The sequence below is a fragment of the Neolamprologus brichardi genome, chromosome 13, assembly GCF_056152115.1.
Source record: "Neolamprologus brichardi isolate AB-2024 chromosome 13, ASM5615211v1, whole genome shotgun sequence".
Taxonomy (NCBI): domain Eukaryota; kingdom Metazoa; phylum Chordata; class Actinopteri; order Cichliformes; family Cichlidae; genus Neolamprologus; species Neolamprologus brichardi.
Genome location: NC_142116.1, coordinates 12,336,263 through 12,356,470, shown reverse-complemented (window position 1 = coordinate 12,356,470; position 20,208 = coordinate 12,336,263). Strand labels below are relative to the sequence as shown.

Sequence of the window (20,208 nt, the reverse complement as noted above, 5' to 3'; positions counted from 1 at the left end):
ACACAGTACAAATTTGTGCGTGTGGATGTAGTAAGACAAAAGGAAAAGGAACAAAAATAAATGCCACCCACTGTTAAACATAAGGAGCTATTCAAATATAGATATTTTTGAGGTGATCAAGCCTGCTGAAGTGATAAATAAGAAAATACAGGCCATATAAGGTTAAAAGTGCACTACTGAAACAATACGACATGCTACCATCACAGCTGGGGCAGCTAATACAGATGTACAGTGCCAACAAGTCAATAATAAGCTTTCATGAAAGAGAAGTAGAAAGATTCAGCTCATGAGTTGTTTGCTGTCCACATTAGCCAGCTCTTGGATCATTAAAGCTGCCACACACTGGGTTAATTAAAACAGAAATGCAGAGAGTAAAACAGTTGTAATGGGTTGTGTGAGCGTTGAACTAGGGCAGGCTCTTTTGATGGCAGCAGTCAGATACAGTAATGTTGGATATTGACTTCAGCCTCTATGTGAAACGTTTGTCACAGTCTCCCCCCACCTTGGTGGGGGCTCTTGCTACAGCGCTTTTAGTCATACTACAGTTTGTTCTAATGGAGGCAGAGAGGGTTTTTTTTGTAGCAGACTCTTTTCATGTTCTCCCAAAATTGGGATAGACTAGGATAGACTTGGTCTATCCTATTAAAAATTATGATATAAATGTGCACAACACAATTTTTGACTTCCGAATTTTTAATTTATTTTGTTATTTATGGTGGTAAAAAGAAGACCAGATGTGCTGTAGTCATGTTCTCCATCCAGTAGCTGTAAAAGCTATGTCTATTCTCAGATTGGTAGCAAAAAAAGGAAATAGTGTGAAGGTGTTATACAGCTACAAAGTCCAGAAAGGAAGGATTTAGAAGGGACTGGTTGGGTTGACAAAATATTGACCTTTGACATGGGATACTGATGTTTGCTTCCCACTTCCTAACAGTCACATGACTCTTTTAACCATAACCAGTGCCTCCCCACCTTAAATGATGATTTTTGTAAAGAAATGTTGTCCTGTTTTGTTGTTCTTATGTGGAAATAACAAATTACGTAGGCGTGCACTGTCAGTAAAAGATTGTCACATTGGCCGGACACAATAATCATGTCATAAATATCCATTTAGTCAAAATGGTTTGGCTTAACAGTGGCCTAAATCCATCATAACTGGATCCTTGACTTAAGCCAGATTTGTGATGAGCCCTGCCAGAATCGGTCAAACTTACGCCAGTGCAGTGATTTCACACTTCTCCAGTGCTAGCCTTAGTGTTGCTGCTGACTGAAACTGACTCAATCCTTTTCTGTACCCCCCGGAAAAAAACCTCTGCAGCTAGTACCTCTGTTGCCAAATCTGGTAGTCCTATATGGATCAGATCGGCACTGACTGACATTCGGCCTTTCTGTGCCAACACTCAGCTGCAATCAGCTACCTGGACAGAGTTCAGAAACTGTTGTGTTGTCATTTAGTGAAATAAGTGATGCATTAGATAATGAGGACATTCTCTGTAGTGGTTTTGAAAGTGCCTGAGTGAGCATGTCCAAGGCTTTGAAGCCAGTAATAATGAATATTCGAAGACATGTGCTACAAATAAAATAGTAATATTCACCAAAAAGTAGCGGAAAAAGTGTCAAAAACTTTACATTTAAGTTCCGCGGATTAAAATTAATCTGTTTAAAGGTTTTGTGCTATGAATGCAGTCTTTCATCGTACTGTATAATCATTTGCTTTGTCACACTCCCATCCCCTCTGATTAAAACTTTGACCGACAGCTCAGGAAGCGATTAGAATAGTAACATATTTCATGTTTAAGCTGGAAGATCAGCTTCTTTGTGAAAGTAGCTGTAATTAAATTTTGGTTGCACAGTGTTTAACAAGCCTACAAAGTAAAACTCAGGTTATCAGTGGTTGACTCAGCCTTCTGCTTGTTAGCCTTCGGAAAGCTTGTTTATATTTATGACTGGAATATTGAGTATGTTTGAATAACCATTTGTGTTTTCTTGTGTGAAGTGCTACGGCCCTTCAGGGCTCAGTCGGCTTCTGAACTTTTATAGCAAAAATAAAATAAAAGTCCCATAAGGGCGAGAATCAAGCAGGCCGTGTTTACAAATCTTTGATGAATCGTTCTGTCTATTGCTTTCTCTCTCTGCCTGACTTTCTTTGTCTCTCGTCTGCATATCAACTGGTTTTCTAAGATCTTTTTTTTTTTTTCTTTTTTCCGGGTGGAGGAAACTCAATAAATAATTAGAGACAGAACCAAATGACCTGAATTAGATTTGAGGATATCAGCTGGTCAGACTGACTGCAGCTTCAGACAGAATTAATTAGAAAGATTAAAATGTCTGTTTTGTCTAAACAAACAGACAGCGGGGAGAATAAAACCTACCCCGAGTGCCCTGAAACACACAATAATGTATGCACAGTCTCCTTGGTCTCCGAGGAGCATCGGTCACCTTTCAGCACAGTTTCCTGGGAAGTAGCTCTAGCCCATTCTCCAGTCTGTGGTGGAATGCTGACTATCATCTGTGTGGGGAAAAAAACAACAGGTTTCTGTAAAATCCATTTAGGAAATAACCTCATCCTGGTCTGTCTCTCAAGCCCCTCCATAAGCTGTCACTTGACATTTTGAGGACAGGCTGGCATTGATCTGTTGGCCGCGAGGTAAGGCCACGCACAGTTAGAGTTGTCTCCCTCTGTTAAGCATCATTGGTCATTATAGCCATCAGTGTGATTTAGCTTCCTCCTGCTCTGCCTGTGGATGCTACAGATACCTAATAGATATGCTGATGTCATGCAAAGGCAACTTAACACAGCGGTACACAAAAAACAGCACGAGCGACTCGGAATCTAATATGTATACATGGAATAATTCCCGATTTTATTAAGAAAGAACAGGGTGAAAAAAAAGAGAATATGTGAGCGATGTATTGGGAAACTGTGAGAAATCTGGGTGTTAGACAGCATCAGAGCTACAGACCACCACCTAAAGAGCTCTGACAAACAGCAGTCAGTCATGTGTGTGACGGATAAGAGTGGGTGCATTTCTCTCCAGTCTGCATTATCCTTTAGAGAACCAAAAAAAAAAGACACTGAGACAGGTGAGAAAGCAGTCAGTCACCTACATTTACCGCAGTGATTGGATGTGTCAGACCGCCTGTGATGCTTACATATTTTAGTGGGACACTTTCCCCTGCACTGAAGGAAAAAATCTTTATAGTGGAGCAAAGAGAGGAAGAAAGGAATACTGAATAGGTGCAAAGTAGGATGGGAACATGGAGTCGCTCCTGTCACCACTGTGAACAGCGAGCTGTTATTTACGCTAGAATGCAGAAGCATGACAGATTTCTGAGAAGTTTAAACATGCAGTCGTCTCTGCTCGCGTCCATAATGAATGTGTGGCTGGCTGGAAACGTAGCACAAATGGGAAGTGTACAAAGGAGCTAGTGAACATATGATTTCTTGAGAACAGCGGTTCCTTGTTTGTTTCTTTTCCTTTGACCAACCATCCTTCTGAAGAAATATTAGGTTTCACTCAGATGAGAGAAGCAAGGAAGTGGACTGATGCAACAACATGATTCAGGTTTGAGACTCACACAGCTGCACAGCAGGCTGAACCATCAGGTTGCCCTACATCAATAATTTCACAGCAGAAAGGTCACCACACCTCCATGTCAGCCTGTTTACCTTGAGATGTTGGTTATTGGATCCAGTCATGCTCTTCAGCCAATAGCCGTTATATCCTGAAGCTTTTCATGGAAGGAATTGAAGGTGTTTTGAGAGAATAGTATATGATGTTTTTTTTTAGAGAAAGACATGTGAAGCAGAGTTAGGCTCTGCTTTCTCCACAGAATTTGGGACCTCTTGATCTTTGTCTTATTGGAGTGCCCATACTTGAATTTCCTTCCTTCAAGAACACAAAAGGTTTTGCTGAGTGTTTTGTTTTTGTTTTGTTTTTGGTAAAAAATTAGCACACGTTGAATCACTGATTACATAATTGCATATTCTGAATGAATACAATCATTCAGTCCTTTCCACACATAGAGTGGGCTGCTTAGGTATATTAATGGCCACCCAAATATGCACTGTGAAATGTCTGAAATGTTATTTTTTAAATAATCTGAAAGAATTGCATGTTAGACCTGTGATGGGCCTAAGGTGTAGCCTGCCTTTCATCTTACAGAAGCTAGGAAAGGCTCCAATTGCCCCATTAGCTGGATAACTGGGTAAGAAAATGCATGTGTCATAAGATTAACGCAACATAGAAAGTTATTTTCGGCCGCTTCCTTGTCACAAGTGGTCGTCAGAGCAGGTATCTCTTCGTGTTTGTTTTGGGATTTTACACCAGATTTTTGACACAGTCAGGAAAACTGGAAACTGAGAGGGATAGCATCCTTGCTCTTATTTTGAAAGGCTGAAATGGCTGCTAAGGAGTTAGCCTTAGCCTTATGTTGCTCAATCATCGTATTCGTCAGAGCCCCAAAAATATAGCTATAGATAGCAGCTATTTGCTGGTATATGTGGTACCATATATATGCCGTTTATGACAGCCAATAAAGGAAAATTAAAAAATGTCGAAGACACAGAAGAAATATAATTTAATTTGTTATAGACATTATATACTATACTACAGTCTCACTGAAGCGGTGCTTGGAGATTAAAGTCAGGAGATCACCAGAGTCAGTAGAATTGCTCTCTGGTTACTATTAATGATTTCAGTAGTTGTAGACAGCAATAGGGTCAGTGATTAAGGAACTGACCGACTGACCAATTGACTAAGATTATCATTGTAATAACAAGCTGCTAGCATTACTGATATTTTGTTAAACCTTGTCTCCCCTGCTGATGGCTTTTGGGTGACCCAGGATGTGTGATAAGTTCCAGTTAATCCCTAAATCCCCCGAGCTGAAATCCCCATAGCTCTGAGACATAATGCCCAAATCTGTGCAAGACAAGACGGGAATTGGCTATTCCACTGTTGCTCCCACAGGATGTGAATAAGACACACGAGTAAATCTCACTAACCCACGCTGAGAAATCTTGTATTACCATCATTTCACTCTGAGCCAGTGATTGCTCGATCAGAACAATAATGATGTGTGTTTGGAATGGATCTAGGAGGTGACACATCCCGGATTAACACCTTCAGCACTAATTACACCAGTCTGTTATCACAGGAAGAGTGTGCAATGTGGGAACTGATAGGAGGCACTGTTGAATTGGTAAAAGACTGCAAAAGACCCTGGGACACTTTAGAGTGGTCTCTTTCACTGTGTCTAAAAAGCTCATAATGCTTTTCCTCTTTGTTACATTTTAAGCCCATTTATTTTTTCCCTTAGAAATCATACAAACAAAATTGCAGGGCTGAAAAACTAGTCTTACTCAGAGTGCTGGGTAAATCTTTTGATGCATTGTTTAAACAGAAATTTGTTGGGGGTTTTTTTCTCCTGTAAAAAGAATATCAGTGCCTTATTTTGATCTCAAAGAATTTTTTGTTTGTTTTTTTTAAGTCTTTTTTTTTTTTAACCAGTGCTTGAGGCATGGCTCTAGTTACAGCAATGCTGGCTTGTCCTTTCATTATTTATTTGGTCCACTGGTTTGGTTCAGAATAAAATATTTCAACAACCTTCTGATTGTAGTCCCGTGGCAGTTTTCATGGCTCTTGAGGTTACATCCTGCTGCTACAACCCCTAGGCAGTTTTTTTTAATGTTATAATAACATTATTTATAATGGTACCATGAGGTTGACATTTTTAGTTTTATGTAAAATGTTATGACAGCATTTTAATTTATTGCCATGACCTGTGGTCCAGATATCCATGCTGCTCAAAAGAACAAGTGATGCAATCACTTTTTACTTTTACACCAAGAGCTGTCAGAGTGTTCCAGTGGAATATATCACCAACCGCATCGACTTATATATCCAAGATGGATTGGATTATGACTAAAAGTACTTGCTAAAGTAAGGACAGTCCTGCCTGTCTCAGCTGTATGCTGTACTTTGCGCAGCAGCAAGATCCTGGGTTCAAAGCAACCCATAGTGAGATTGCCCACAGAAAATCCTTGCTGGCCATGCTGTGGGTTAGCCCATGCAGGCCCCATAGTACTTTTACCTCACAGGCCCACATGAAGGATTTTGTGAGAACCTCTTCTGGGCTTGCCCATAGAAAACCCATACAGGGCTCCTAAAAGCCTGACTTTTGTCTGACCTGTGAGGTCAAACCCACTCAGGTTTCCCTGTCTGCACAGCTCCACCGTTCATCTACAGCACCCACTGTGGGTCTGCACAGGAATATTTGCTGCAAAACTGTTTGCAATAAGAAAACACTATACAGGGAAGTGGAAAAAGCAGCTGATTTAAAACCTCAGTAAATTGGAAGTTAGACTGGATCTTATTGATATACTGCAAAAGAACTCAAATGAAAATATTAGACTGTTCGGGAGAGTGCTTATTAGACAAATACATGTTTGTCTAACAAGGATATATCTCCAGTCCAAGTCTGGGAGGAACGACAAATCCACTGTTAAGGGCATCCAGTGTAAAAATCTGCCAAATCCAAAATGTGGTGCTACCTGCTGTGGTGACCCATTGTGATTGGGCAGCTTACTGTGGGCCCCAGTACTGGCGTGAAATGCAGTGGCACATGTAGGCCCTGCACTGCTGGGCCCGGGTGGGGTCCCAGTAGTGTGTGTGTGTATGTGTAAAGACATTTTTATTTACTAAATACTACTATAACTTCTAACATTTCCTTCAAGATAAAAGTGTAATTTCTAGGAAGGCGTTCATAGTTTGCTTTTGAACATTGCAAATGTGTGGAAATTATGCTGTAGCTTCAGCTTTCTTGTTTAATGCACTTCCATTCTGGGACAATGTGAGCTAATGTTGAGCAAGCAGGCCAGTTATACTGCTCAAGATAAAACACCAAATTGAAATATACATTTGTACATTAATCTCTATAAGAGAAGCCTGTCTGTTCACCGAGTGACTTATTTTCCATTGAAAGTCTTTTCTTTGAAGTTGCTTCCACCATCAAACATTAATTCATATGCAGGAAAGTATCTAGCACCTCCGAGAGCTACAGCGCTCCTTTTTTTTTTTTTTTAAACAATGCCATTACTACTTTTGAATGTCTTTTATTAGTCTACGAACATAATATTGAAGTAGGAACTGTAAAATGCTCCCTTTGATGTGTTAAAAAGAAATGCGTTGTAAAAGGAAATAAAAGCTGTAGTGCTGAGTTCTGCAATATGTCTTACTGAATAAGCTGTAATATGGTAGACGGTCACAAAGATATATTGATGGTATTCTATTTTTCTGAGAAACTTCTGATTAAATAAATGCTAGCACAACCTCACTTTTTAATGTATTTCTTTATATTGAGACCTATTACTGTGTATAGCAGCCTCATCCACCTTTTTTTTATAAAGCACTTTCTTTCTAGGCAAGCAATTATATATTTAGAAATCAGCAAATACTATTAAGTCCAGAAACATAGAAACACTGGATCAAAGACCCAGTACTGTGACACTGTGGCTCTCTAAGGGGAGTTACTTTTGGCTGTGCATGGTAACTTCACACCTGTTTTCCAGGCAAACTCATTGTGATGACAGGACCATAAGACGTTACAACGTCTGGCCAAGAAATTGTCTCACACATGAAACTCTGTAAAACCATCTGGCTTAATTCCTTTCACATTCCCCTGATCTCCAGTCCACTCAGCTAAACTAAGCTAACTATCTGCTGGTTATAGCTTCATATTTAACAAAGATGAGATTGATATTGATGCCTTTCTCTAACTCTAAGGAAGAAAGGAACTACTTTAGTACTTGTGTAAATGTACATGCGTGATAGAGATGAAAAATACATAATAAAAAATGAAAAATATCACTCTTTGAAAGCTTATAATGTGTGATGTACAAAGGCTGTATATGGCCTCGGTATTTCATTCAGAGAAACACTTCTTAATTTGATTTCATATCAGTTAAGGATGAAAAAAGCCAGCCTGCCTACACTTATAACAACACTCATCTCACGCTCACGCAGGGATTTTAGTTTGGGTCAATGTCTTACCATTTTGTAATCAATAAGGAAAGTCAATACAGTAGTCACTTCCAGAAATGGTTCTGGATCAGATCCAGATTTCCATCAAATCCAATTGTAACAATTGAACTCACCTATGCTGTGTGTTTCTTATCAGCGTTTTGGCAGTTGTCCCTGTGTATGCGCTGGGTACCGTCATTTTCCTTTTTCAAGCTAAAAGCCTCTTCAGTGATTCACTGTTGGCCAAGATTCACCTTTCTGAGGGCATTTACAGATGATTGGAGGCTTGGTGGGTTGGTTTTGCAGCCGCTGTGCAGATATTGACCAATAAATCTTCACCATTATCAAATCCATAATCAGAGTTCTTATCCTTTGATCAGCTGGCATTAAAGGTCTCTTCTCTGTCTTGAGAAATAACTGAAGTCATGTCTTCAGGCTTTGTTGTGTTTTCTTGATTTTATTTTTAACTCAAAGCTCAAAGAGTTCCTGCTTGATGACTTTTTCTCTTTGTGTCACGTTGTCTGAAATATTTCGCTGCTTTTCACTTTGTGATTCTTCTGTTTGCATAATAATGAATATTTTTACAGCTTTTTATTATACAACATATAATATATATAATAAACAACCTAATAGTAAGTTGATTTGCAGTGAATTATTTATAGAAGACTGACTAAGAAGCTGTGGCTACTGTACCTTAAAGATAAAGATGGTTGTACCAAATATTGACTTTCAAGCGTGTTAGAATTGTATAAACTCTTTTTTTAGGTAAAAAGGCAAACACAGCCTTATTTCCTGTTTTCCCAGCAAAACATAAAGACGTTAAGTTACACATAGTTTGTATGCATATGTTGTTTGACGCTAATCTGATTGCAGAAGGTCTCTCAAGTCCCGCTGTGGTGTTCATCTTCTCTTGTGTTTCCTTGAACATTTTCCTTATAGATTGCTAAATGTCCTTCATAAACTGGTTTTGACCTTATGTTTTGTATTCTCTTATCCATCTCACTAGAGGGACCCTATAATAAAATTGCTTGTTGATCAGATACAAAAGCAGCCAGACATGCGCATTTTTCAAAAGGTAATCCATTCTGCTTTGGCTGCTTTGCTTAAATCACTCCACAATATAAACACCTTTCTCAATCAAAAAGATAAATGGACAAAAAGATGTGAAAGTTATCAGAGAAGCCTTTTGATGCAGCAGGTAAAATACCAAGTCTATGTAATGAGGTAGAGTTTTTCCCAGAGTCCAGCAGCATCTTCGATTTGACTGCAGTAATTGTGGCTCATTTTGTTTGTTTATGTTTTTGGCTGTTTCACTGCCCTGCTGAGAAAAGTGGACATCGGCCTCTGTTTGAATTCCCATTTCCTACCAGTAATGCTCAGCTGCGCAGATCATGAAATAGTGGCAGAAAGAAAAATATATTTGTTAGATGATCAAAACAGAGTTGTCTTTAAAAGAAATCTGGGTTATGAGGCTATTTAAAGAGAGCGTGGGGGAAAGATGATCTTGGCTGCAAAAACAGAACTTGTGTTTTTCATGTGTGACCCACAGATAATTCTGCCTTGTGTCCAATATGGGGGTACAACTGTGGTTGGCTTAGCAGTCATGGAGCTCTCAGAAAACATACGGGATTAACCCAGTTTTAGTGTGAATTTAAAAGGTTCCCAAAGAGGATAAAACCCGTGAGAATGATGATGAATGTCATATTTCTCTGCTGTTTGAAGGGAACTTTCTTTTAAGTTTGCTTTGGCAGATGTTGCAAACTGAAGCCTAGCACACACAAAATGCTACAAAAACTCATTAATTCACATATTAAAGGGGTCACTGTACTTCAAACAAAGCGCTTACCAGAACATCAAACGGCATCTAAACCTCTCGAATTAGGGAGGCTACGTCCAACATTGAGTGAGCACGCTTACTTTACCCAGAGACTGGCCATGTGTGTGGAGGAGAGAAAATGGGCAGGATTAGATTTCACAAAACTCCCTTTGTCTCTTTTTGTGTAGAGACAAATGTAACGAGATGGATGCCTTCAAGGAAAGATTTTCCGTATGTTGCTCTTTATGATGGCAAGCTCGTTAGAATGTGGCTTTACAGAAGAATTAGAAACGCTTAGATGTGGGCTGAAAACACATTGTACAAACTAGTTTGTTTTGAGCTCACCCAGGCTTGAAGTCTCCACTCCAAACTGATATTGTTTAAGGATCGCAAACTCATTTAGTGTCAGAGAGCTCTAAATGATTTGTGAGGGACCCTGGTGGAAGTGATGAAGTCTTTAATTAACAAGACGTCTGCCTGACTTTCCTTTTATAGCTCTTTTTTAATGGCACTCCAGCCGCAGCCTGTGGTCTCAGTCATGCTGCTCCGTCTGTCTAACGTGGTTTTCGTGCACCACTAAAACCAACAAACTACCATCGGCATATGTTCAAATATCCCATTAAATGTAGGAGGTCCCTTTTATGCCCTTGTTAGCTTATTATGTACTGTGGCTAAGTTGAGAGTGTGGGCCACGCTGAGAACACAGACGAGCCGCCGTCACAGACAGTTTGAAGTTGTATGAAGTGTAGTCACGGTGGCACAGGAGTCAGTCTTCAAAGACAAGAATCGTCACCCTTTGAAGAGACAAACGTACCTGAAAATCAAAACAACTCCGGGCGGGAGGAGGAGCAACAAAATATGTGGGATTGTAGCATATCTGCTCAGTGTACTGCTGAACTCTTGTTGCACTGTGTATGATGTTACACATGCACATGCAGACACGCGGATGCTTTACTGCAAATCTCCAGGGATTGGAGAATATGCCGAGACTTTAGATGTATAGTAAATAGAGGCGGCGCACTCACTCTCAGTTTTACTTTGTTGATAGCGGGAGCGTGAAACCTCAAACAGCCTCTCCCCTCCCCTTTTAACACTCTCTATTCAATCCTCTATGGGTTTGTAACATTTATTGGGCTACACAGGAATCCTGCTGGGCTAGCAACAGCACAGACATGCTCTGTAAGGTCGTTAGGGACAGCCAAGTCTTCTGTGGAGCTGAGAGAGACACTGAGAGAGCAGAGGGAATTGTGACTGATTCCCACATTTTGCTCCAAGCATTGATATGGTTTACTATACTTCATCTTATGCTATATACAGTATGTTTCTTTCTGTCCCAAAAGAGCAATCTTTTAAAAACTAATTAGCTTAACCAGTTTCTTACTTTGGTAATTTAGCTCTATTACAAGTTTGGAAGAGGAGTAAAATGATATGTGGAAAAGAGGAGGAAACAGCATAGTATGGTGCTTGTTCCTGACCTACTATACAAAGTTGGACAGGAAAAAAAAAAAAAAAAAAAAAAAAAAAAAATATATATATATATATATATATATATATATAAGAGATGGGAAAGACAATTTCATCCTACCTTTTTTAGAAAAAAAACCCCATTCCCATCTGGGGAAATATTGCAGAAGAAGAGTTATAAACTGCGTGAGAGCATCTATTATTGATGCTCTGTCTGTGGCTGTGGTCTTGTTGCAAGGGTCCTTTGGGGGATAGCATATCTACTCGCAGGAACAGGAGTGAGCTTTTACTCTTTCTCTGCAGCACCGACCACAGTCTTTAATAGTGTTCTGCTCTGCTGTGTGTCTGAGCCTTCCAAGCTTTTGTTGCATTAATGGTGTCCTTGAATTATTGAGGATATTACACAGCAGCTTTGACCCACATTTCTGACCCCTTTGTTTGCAATCTGTATTGTTTGTAGCGTGATGCTAAATTTCAAGCTAATCTGTGCTGATGATCTTTTCACAGGAAGTAGTCCAGACAAGGCCGAACAGAGCGGGGAGGCAACCAGACCGCAAACTTATGAGACCGCCATACCTCTGTTGCTGAAGGGCAAAGAGCGCAGACCTCTCAGCCAACTCACATCTGGGGTAAATACTCTCAAAACCATTTAGCAGAAATAGCTTATTGGTAATAAGCTGACTCAGCCAGCTACTGAGCTAATGTCAGTGTGCTTTTCAGAGTGCAGCCAAGTATAGATGTCTGGCTTTTTGTTTAACATAACCACAGTATATGATTCCTTCCTCTGTTGCCTCCATCTGTTGCCTGTCTATTTAATTTCTTTTGGTAGAGAATATCCCTCTTTTGCTATGTTTTCCCTCCGTGTTATGCCCCTTTTTGTGGTTCTTCTTCTTCCATGCTCTCGCCTTTGTTTTGAACATGTCTTCATTTCTTTGTTAAATATGAGCTTGCCACACTACACTAGACACTACATGTTGTGAAATTATTGCTAAAAGCTCTGTAACAGCTTGTAAAGTGTGTCATTTTGTTCATGTACTACACGTTATAAACTAGATTAAAAGATATATACAACTCATCCCTCTCTGGTTTCTCTAAACATGCCTTCTCAGGCTATGAAACCCTGTCTGTTCCACTTACTACAGCTGGAAAGGGAAATGTTTGAAATTTGGCATCTCTACCGCAACTTAAGGAAACTTTCCAGAGGAGGGAAATGTGTAGGTGTTCAGAACTCCCTGAGCAATCAACCACTTTTCCTCGTGCAGGGAAGTCACCATCTGAACGATTTGTTTTGTTTAGGATTTTTTTTCCCCAGCATTATGTGCCTGCCTCACAGTCAGTCATCACAAAAATGTCACATACTGTGGGGAAGTGAAACTACGTTTTATAGCCTTAATCATTTTGAGCTACATTAGCCATATTTTTCTATCACCTACTGTGTTGATATAAGGCATTTTTGTTAAGGTGAGACAATAGTTAAAGCAGCCTGCTGTCCCATATTAAACTTACTACAAGGGTAACTTGTGATTGTCTTATCAGAGACTGCAGTAAAAGTCACAACACAGAGGCAGATTTATGCACACACTGGTCATTTTGTTGGCTATACTTTGCTGTTCCTGTTGTCTTCAGCAGTGCATAAATTCTTCATGGCACAAATTAAACAAGGTGTTGGAAACATTGATCATTTCATCAGAGATTTTGGTCAATATTGACATCATAGCATCAAATTCTGCCCTAGATTTATCAGCCTTGTTGTAAATTCCTCTTCCATCACCTCACAGTGATGCTCTTGTGGATTTAGAGCTGATGACTGTGCAGGCCGTTTGACTGCACTGGATTCACTGTCATGATCAAGAAACCAGTTTGAGATGATTTGAGCTTTGTGATATGGTGTGTTGTCCTGCTAGAAGCAGCAATATTCAAGGAAGCTGTGGCATTTAAGGGGTACTGAGGGGCCCAGAAATATCTCCCACAAATCATGAAAACAGCAGCAGGCTGAACTGTTGATACAAGGCAGCATGGATCCATGCTCTCATGTTGCTCATACCAATGTCTGACCCTATCTTCTGAATGTTGTAGCAGAAATCTATTCATCCGACCAGTCTTTCTAGTCTTTTATTGTTCAGGTTTTGGGAGCCATTGTGCATTGTAGCCTTAGTTTCCAGTTCTTACCTGCAGGAGTCACAATACTAGTGGTCTTCTGTTGCTGTAGCCCATCTGAGAGATGTTATTTTACTGCTGGTAATAGTCCGCTGACATCTGCCAACAAGGCATTCTCACATTTTCACAGGCATCTTCAGTCTCTGCTTGGTTAGATGTATATTACACATTTGTATCGATACACAGCTGAACAGGTGTAAAATGGTCAGCTACGGTATACCTGCCTTGTGTGCCAAGTAGAAGTTATCTTGGAGCTGTAAAGCATTGCAGAATTATGACACATTGTCTTTGTTGCACAGTAGACATGACATGAATTGTCCACACACATACTTGCAGACACACAGCTTCAGACTGGCCAGCAGAGTATTTCCCCGAAGGCATCGGTCAGCTATCCTAAGAAATGTCACTGTGAAAGAGCACTCTGTTCATCTAAAATATCAGCTGATGAAATATAAATCCATTTCTGCTTAGTGTGAACATGTCTGACCCTTTTTCCTCTCTGCTAGCTTACATTCATGAATCCTTTTTTACAAAACTGAGGCTCTAAAGCATGGACCTTCTTTGCCTCTGTTTTGCCTTAAGGACGATGCTAATTTTCAGAAAAGCATTAACTCATCTTAAAGATATATTTTGGAAATTGACATTTTTACATTTGATAGAGGATTCAATCTTTAAATGACACTTGCAGCCATTCGTCATTAACACCAAACCGAAATACTGAAATACTGTTAAAATACATTATTGCAGATTTTGTGCTTTTATACACCAGTGACAAAAAGTCCCATTTCAAGTGAGTCTTAATCAATTTATTGCAAACAAACCTTGTCAGAAGCAAAGAAGCAACATGTCATTGAGTGACATGTGGTTTCCCACACAGCACCATTAATTAGTCCTCCTCCTTGTTCCATTATTCTTTTGCAAAACCTAAACCAATCCACTGTCAAAGCATCTTAACATTGTCTGTTTTTAGACACATCTTCATGCTGTGTATAAAATACACTGTTTCCTGAGTTGTCTCAATATGCTGTGAAACATTAAACAGCAACAGTCCAGTTTCCTCAGTAACAGTAACAAATCCCTACACTATATTATTCATTGTAATTCTATTCAGTGGATTTGTTTACATTAAAGGCTTAAGGATTGTCATGGTATAAATGGAAGGTGATTCCAGATTTTGGAAGTGAATGATGTGGAAGTTTTCTTCCTGTTCCTCTACCACTATTGTGCCTCGCCCCATCCTGCTTTGTGCACGAAAACCTCAGCTGAACCTTCACGCACATCCACAGGCAGGATTGGTGATTTCTGGGCATGACCTCATATCTTTTTGTGTTTCAGAGATATCCTGCGTCGCTGCAGCTGCTGGTGCCCGCAGAAGGTGAACAGCTGATCCTGTTGCTGGAGAAAAATGAGTGAGTTTTTTCTTATGATTCATTTTAATACTCACCGTGTGCGTTGAGTTAGAAGAAACTGCATGTTTAGTATGCTAATCACACACAGAGTCAATAGATAAACCATGCTCCTGACTATTGCTTCCTCGAGTTACATATGCAAGAGGACAAGACATTGTGTGGGTCTAGGATACGGTATAGTGTATTCAAGGAGGGAGAAAATAATATGTCCCCTTGTGATTGGATTCTTTTATGGTTCAGTCTCTCGGAAGGGCTAAGAGATGAAAGCTGATAAAGAATAAGGCAGCACAGAGCTCAGAGGACATGCTCGTCCTCCCCTTCTTTGCTTTTCCGCATCTCTCATCACTTCTCTCCCTTCCATACTGTGGAAAATAACGCTGTGAACTCTGGAATGAGGGGTGAGGATCATGTAGAGTTCATAAATATGTAAATATAGCCACACAAAGTCACGCACAAACTGAAATACACTGAGAAGAAATCTATATAGAGAGGCAAGAAGGATGGCTGTAAAGCCAAAAGAAAAACCAGGTTACATGTCCGGGGGAAATTTAGAATCTTACAAGAATGATTGCATTCCCGATTCAGGTCTTGTGTCTGTCAATATTTGTTATTCAGACGGAATGGAGACATAATATTTTACTCTGCTGCTTTGGGATACGGATATTGACATTGAATTGATAGACTTTGTTCAGAACTGGTGAGGCCCCTTGTCACTGCTAACTCTCAGAACAAACTCAAATTGGACTTTCGAGATTCAAAATGCAGAGCTGTGTGCGAGACAGAAACAATAACTCCTGTCGAAATTTAGAAATCAAATATCGATTCCCATCTTTATTCTCCATTTTAAGGAGCGATTTCAGCAAGTGGTCTATTATGTGAGCAGATGAACAAATGAGTTAGCGTACATCCCCTAGGTACTCTGCCACTCCACGCTTCGATACTTCAAAACACTTGCAAAACAAACTAGAAATCAGCTCGTGCTCCTCTCCAGAAACGAAACCCTCCTTAGAAAAACACTGTCCCAACTAACCCTTCCGTTCCTTGCTCACCATGTGACCTCCTGTAACCTCAGCATCAGCTGTGAGTCATCCGTCACCGGCTGTCACCAGCCTGGAAGCTGGCTGCCTTTCCCATCCGGCGTGTCAGGCCAGATGTGTCCTCTGATATCGCTTCAGCAGTTCAGCCAGCTCGGAACAGGTGGTCTCTGACCTCTACGTGTGCCTGTTATGTCGAGGGCGCATCCGTTGAGTCTGGGGCAGGAGGAAAGATGAGGGCGCTTCGGACAAAAAGTATGTTTGTAGTTTAGTGAAGTCCTTGAGGTTTTTTTTAGCAATATTTAAGATTCAGACACATCGTCTCTGCTTCCGGCGTTTGGTGGAGGCAGACACAACATGCGCTTCTGAGGTGCTGTGCAAATTAACATTAACATTTTTTTTACCCAAATCTGCATAGTGCCTGTCAGTACATATTTCTTCACTGGATAGTCATCAGAGGCCATAGGATTAGAAATAGGATTGAACTTTGCAGATATTTATTCTGTGATTGTCTCTGATAGGGGACTTCAGGATATGACTGTTTAAAGGTATAGCTCATTTTCAGAAACAGCAGTCAGTGTCTGTCCCAAGCAATGTTTAGACCCTCAGGGCCTTTTCATTTCTATCCAACTCATAATGATTTTTATCAAAAATATCCTTGGGCTCATGTCTAGTGCATCTGAAATTTAGTCTTTTGTATAATTTTTCAAAATCACGCTTAAGATTTGAAGATTATAATCAAAGTAAAGGCGGTTCGTCTAGCAAGCCTTCACACAACTGAATTTAATTAGAGGGGAAATGTAGTAAAAACATTAAATGGAGTGAAATTTTCAGAATGAAGCAAATAAGAAGAAGAACAATTTAGTGCTGGTATTCAGGAATCGGATACATCTGAATGTGGAGAGCCCTAGATCTCAGTAGTGTTTCCTCTTTTTGCTGAGTTACTGCATGTTTTTGGTGAAAGCTCATTTTTTAATTTGATTTAATTTTTAATTTTTTTGCTTCAATGTGCTGAGCCCGTGCAGTTTGCTCATTTGGCACTGCTGCAGAGCACACCTGTTCCATGGCAAGTGTGAAATGATCTCAGTCCTTACCAATATAAACAAGCTACCAGATCCAATTAATAAACTGCTGGTTGTTAGCTGCTTGGCGCTGTCCCATGCAAACTTGGCTATAGCAGGACAAGTACAAATCTACTGAGGAAGAAACCAGAGGAGATCTTCTGTTTGCCTGTGTGTATTTCTTAGGCGGCATGCGCAATGCCTATATGCAGAGTCAAAGTCCCTTTATATTTGTACAACTTGTAAATGAAGTGTTACTGCACGAACACCTGAGCTTCAGCTGAATTTGTTTTCCCCTGATGTTAGAGGCTATCTCTTTTGTGTTCTTGCCAGCCACAAGGAACAAACTGTCTGAATTCAAAATGTAAGCAACATAGATTTTACATTCTTTTGTCAGTCTGTCATCATAGCTTTTGAAAGAAGAGCCCTGCAAAGCTTATTTTCAGAATATTCCTCTTTGTGAATATTGGCTCCAAAAAAGAGTCACTTCTGTGGAAATCTTAGTACTTTTGCACTGTACACTGTATTTTGGCTTTTATTACTTTTGTACCCATGCAACATATATATCAGAGAGTTAGTTCAGCCTCTCTTGAATGCCATACCATATCATTTTTCCTTTCCATCACAGTTCATTCAAAGTTGGCAGTAAAACAGAGACAGAGGAGACATTATATCCCCATTTTCATAAAAGCAACATGAACATCATCATATATGATATTTAAGGCTTGACCTGTTGTACAGAGCAAACTGTGTTAGACAGACATGCACACCTTTGCCAGCAGTGGCTGCTTTGAAGTATAGCATTGATCAATAGCACTGTTGCCCGGCTTTAAATGATTAATGGTGGTCATATGGGACATTACACATTAGTCTTGATTAAAGACTTCAATAGCACTGTCTGGGGGACAAAGATACTTCTGTGTGTGTGTGTGTGTGTGTGTGCGTGTGTGTGTGTGTGTGTGTGTGTGTGTGTGTGTGTGTTGTAGTTTAGGTATTACTCATGCTTTGGGGACTGAGGCATTATGGGGATATGGGTTAGAAGGTAGAGAGGATCATCTGACAATCGGAAGGTTACTGCTTCTATTCCTGGTTCCTCCAGTCCACACGTGTTCGTAAAGGCATAAAATACAGCGCTGTATGAATATTAAAGCTAATTATAGCTTTATATGTGAAATACACTTTATAACCAGCACTCTATTTATCATTTTATGGAGACAAATGTTGCTGCATTGTAAATAATTATAATGCATGGATGAAATTTGAGGTTAAATTAGGTTAACCAAGTAGTGTTCCCATTAAATGAATGCAAATCAGTGAAATTAAGTCATAAAGTCACTGAAGTCATGGATACATAACTGAAAGATGTTGGGGCTGTTGCATTATATGTTCACTATATATGCAGAAGACTGAGAGTCAGATTCATGTATAACTGTGTATTTTGTGTTGTCTTTTTGGAAAATGAGTTCAACTTAAAATACAGCGATTATCACATTTACCAGACCACCACAAGGGGAAACGTTTATGTCACAGCTGCCCTAATTTTTCTCTAAAAAGAAAAAAACCTATTGGGGATTTCGGTACTGGATCATTCCGTCTTCTGAACAAGTAAATATATGAATATTAAAATGCCAAATAATGTAAACTGTTGACCTGCAACAGAGTTGCTGAGAAAATAAGTACTTAAATATTTCCTATTTTGAAAGGTTTTCCCGATGCTGTTGAATGGAGTTTACTCAGAAGAGATTTTTTCTTGAACACTTGGGCCCTTTTCTTAAGCAGTAAACACATAACACACGTTTCAAGCTGCATTCTTTAGACATAACAGTGAATCACTCATAACGACTCTTTTTTTCAGAAAAATAAAAGAAGCATATGGGGGGGAAAAGTCTACTGAACATTCATGGCGCACTTCACTGGAAAAAATAGAAAATATGGCATTCAGGACATGGTACCATTATGTGGCCATTTACAAAAAGGGAACAGTGACAAAGAGGACGCACGCAGGCACTCACGCACATTTTTATATTGGCAACATGATGTACTGAAGCGTCAGTAAAAACCTGATGATCCACAAACTAAATGGCCTGTTCTCTTCTCTTGATCTCCTGTTCGTAGTGGCCACGGAGAATCAGCTGTGATTGGGTTGCACTCTTTGCCCTGCCTCCTTCATTGTCATTCCATGAGCGAGGTGTATCGCAGTTCCTCAGATTTTATCTAAAATTGCTGCTCTTGTTCTTACTCTTCATCATCCATCACCTCTTGCACACTGGTTGCTTCTATCATCACTGGGGTCAGTCTTCAAATCACTGAGCTGTTTGTGGACTCTGAACTGGGTTCGTGACATCATTTGCAACAATTGTGAATAATTTTGAGCTATTGTGTGGGAGCTATGTGCTGTATGTTTAAATTATTCTGCATGTGGTTAACATTATGTATCACAAGTTCATAATCTGTTTTAGTGAGTGTGTTTTTAGAGTTTTGCATGAAGATTTGATCAAATCTGTAAGTTTTGTCTAACGTTTTGCAAAAAGTGATTTAATACATTTGTTTAGAGAATGGATTTCTCTTTTTTTACAATTTAAATAGTGAATACATAGACTATGCATGCTTATTGTGCTTCACTATGATTTTTAATAAAATACACCTTTTCAGCTTTTCTTCTTGAAACACAATGAGCTTGATGTGTCCATATTCTAACTCGCTCACTACACAAGACCATACAATTCCCATTGAGAACATTTCCTTTCATTCTTCTCTGGCAGGAAAGAAAAGAGGAAAGAGGCCTTTTGAAACACATGGCCACATCTAAACAACATCATTATGCTTTTGACTAAAAAATCCCCATAGCAACATCCTCAGTGTGTTTTCCAGGGGAAAGAAGATGCACTCTATTTCAATAACACAGCTGACAATGCCAATATCTCTCTCTTCGTGCACCACAGAGCAGATATATTATTACGCAGTCCATTCACTGTGGAGAGTTTTTGGCAAAAAAAGAAAAAAAGAGAGTGATCCCAGGTTACTGTCGACTATGAGATAAGTTGAACTTTATGCAGTTCTGTTTTTCACTCAATATTTGTATAAAGAAAACCCGGCTTACCCATGTGTTTGGGTGTCAGCTTTGGTACCTAAGCAGGCCTGTATTAGGGACTGCATGTGTAACTACTCAGTGATAATAAGTAATAATGTGTTTTCAGGCATTCTAAGTAAGCACAGTCAGTAAACGGGTCAGAAACTGGATCC

At 39.7% G+C, this 20,208-nt stretch overlaps 1 protein-coding gene across 2 annotated transcripts in view; it reads left to right on the top strand.

Moving 5' to 3' along the window:
- The window catches only part of adam12b (ADAM metallopeptidase domain 12b), an 88,970-nt gene that overhangs the window by 889 nt on the left and 67,873 nt on the right, over positions 1–20,208 (top strand). For both annotated transcript variants that reach the window (XM_035904674.2, XM_006783720.3), the window contains exons 2-3: positions 11,812–11,933; positions 14,797–14,870. In XM_035904674.2, the coding sequence (XP_035760567.2) occupies positions 11,812–11,933; positions 14,797–14,870 (196 nt within the window). The remainder of the gene's footprint in view (positions 1–11,811; positions 11,934–14,796; positions 14,871–20,208) is intronic.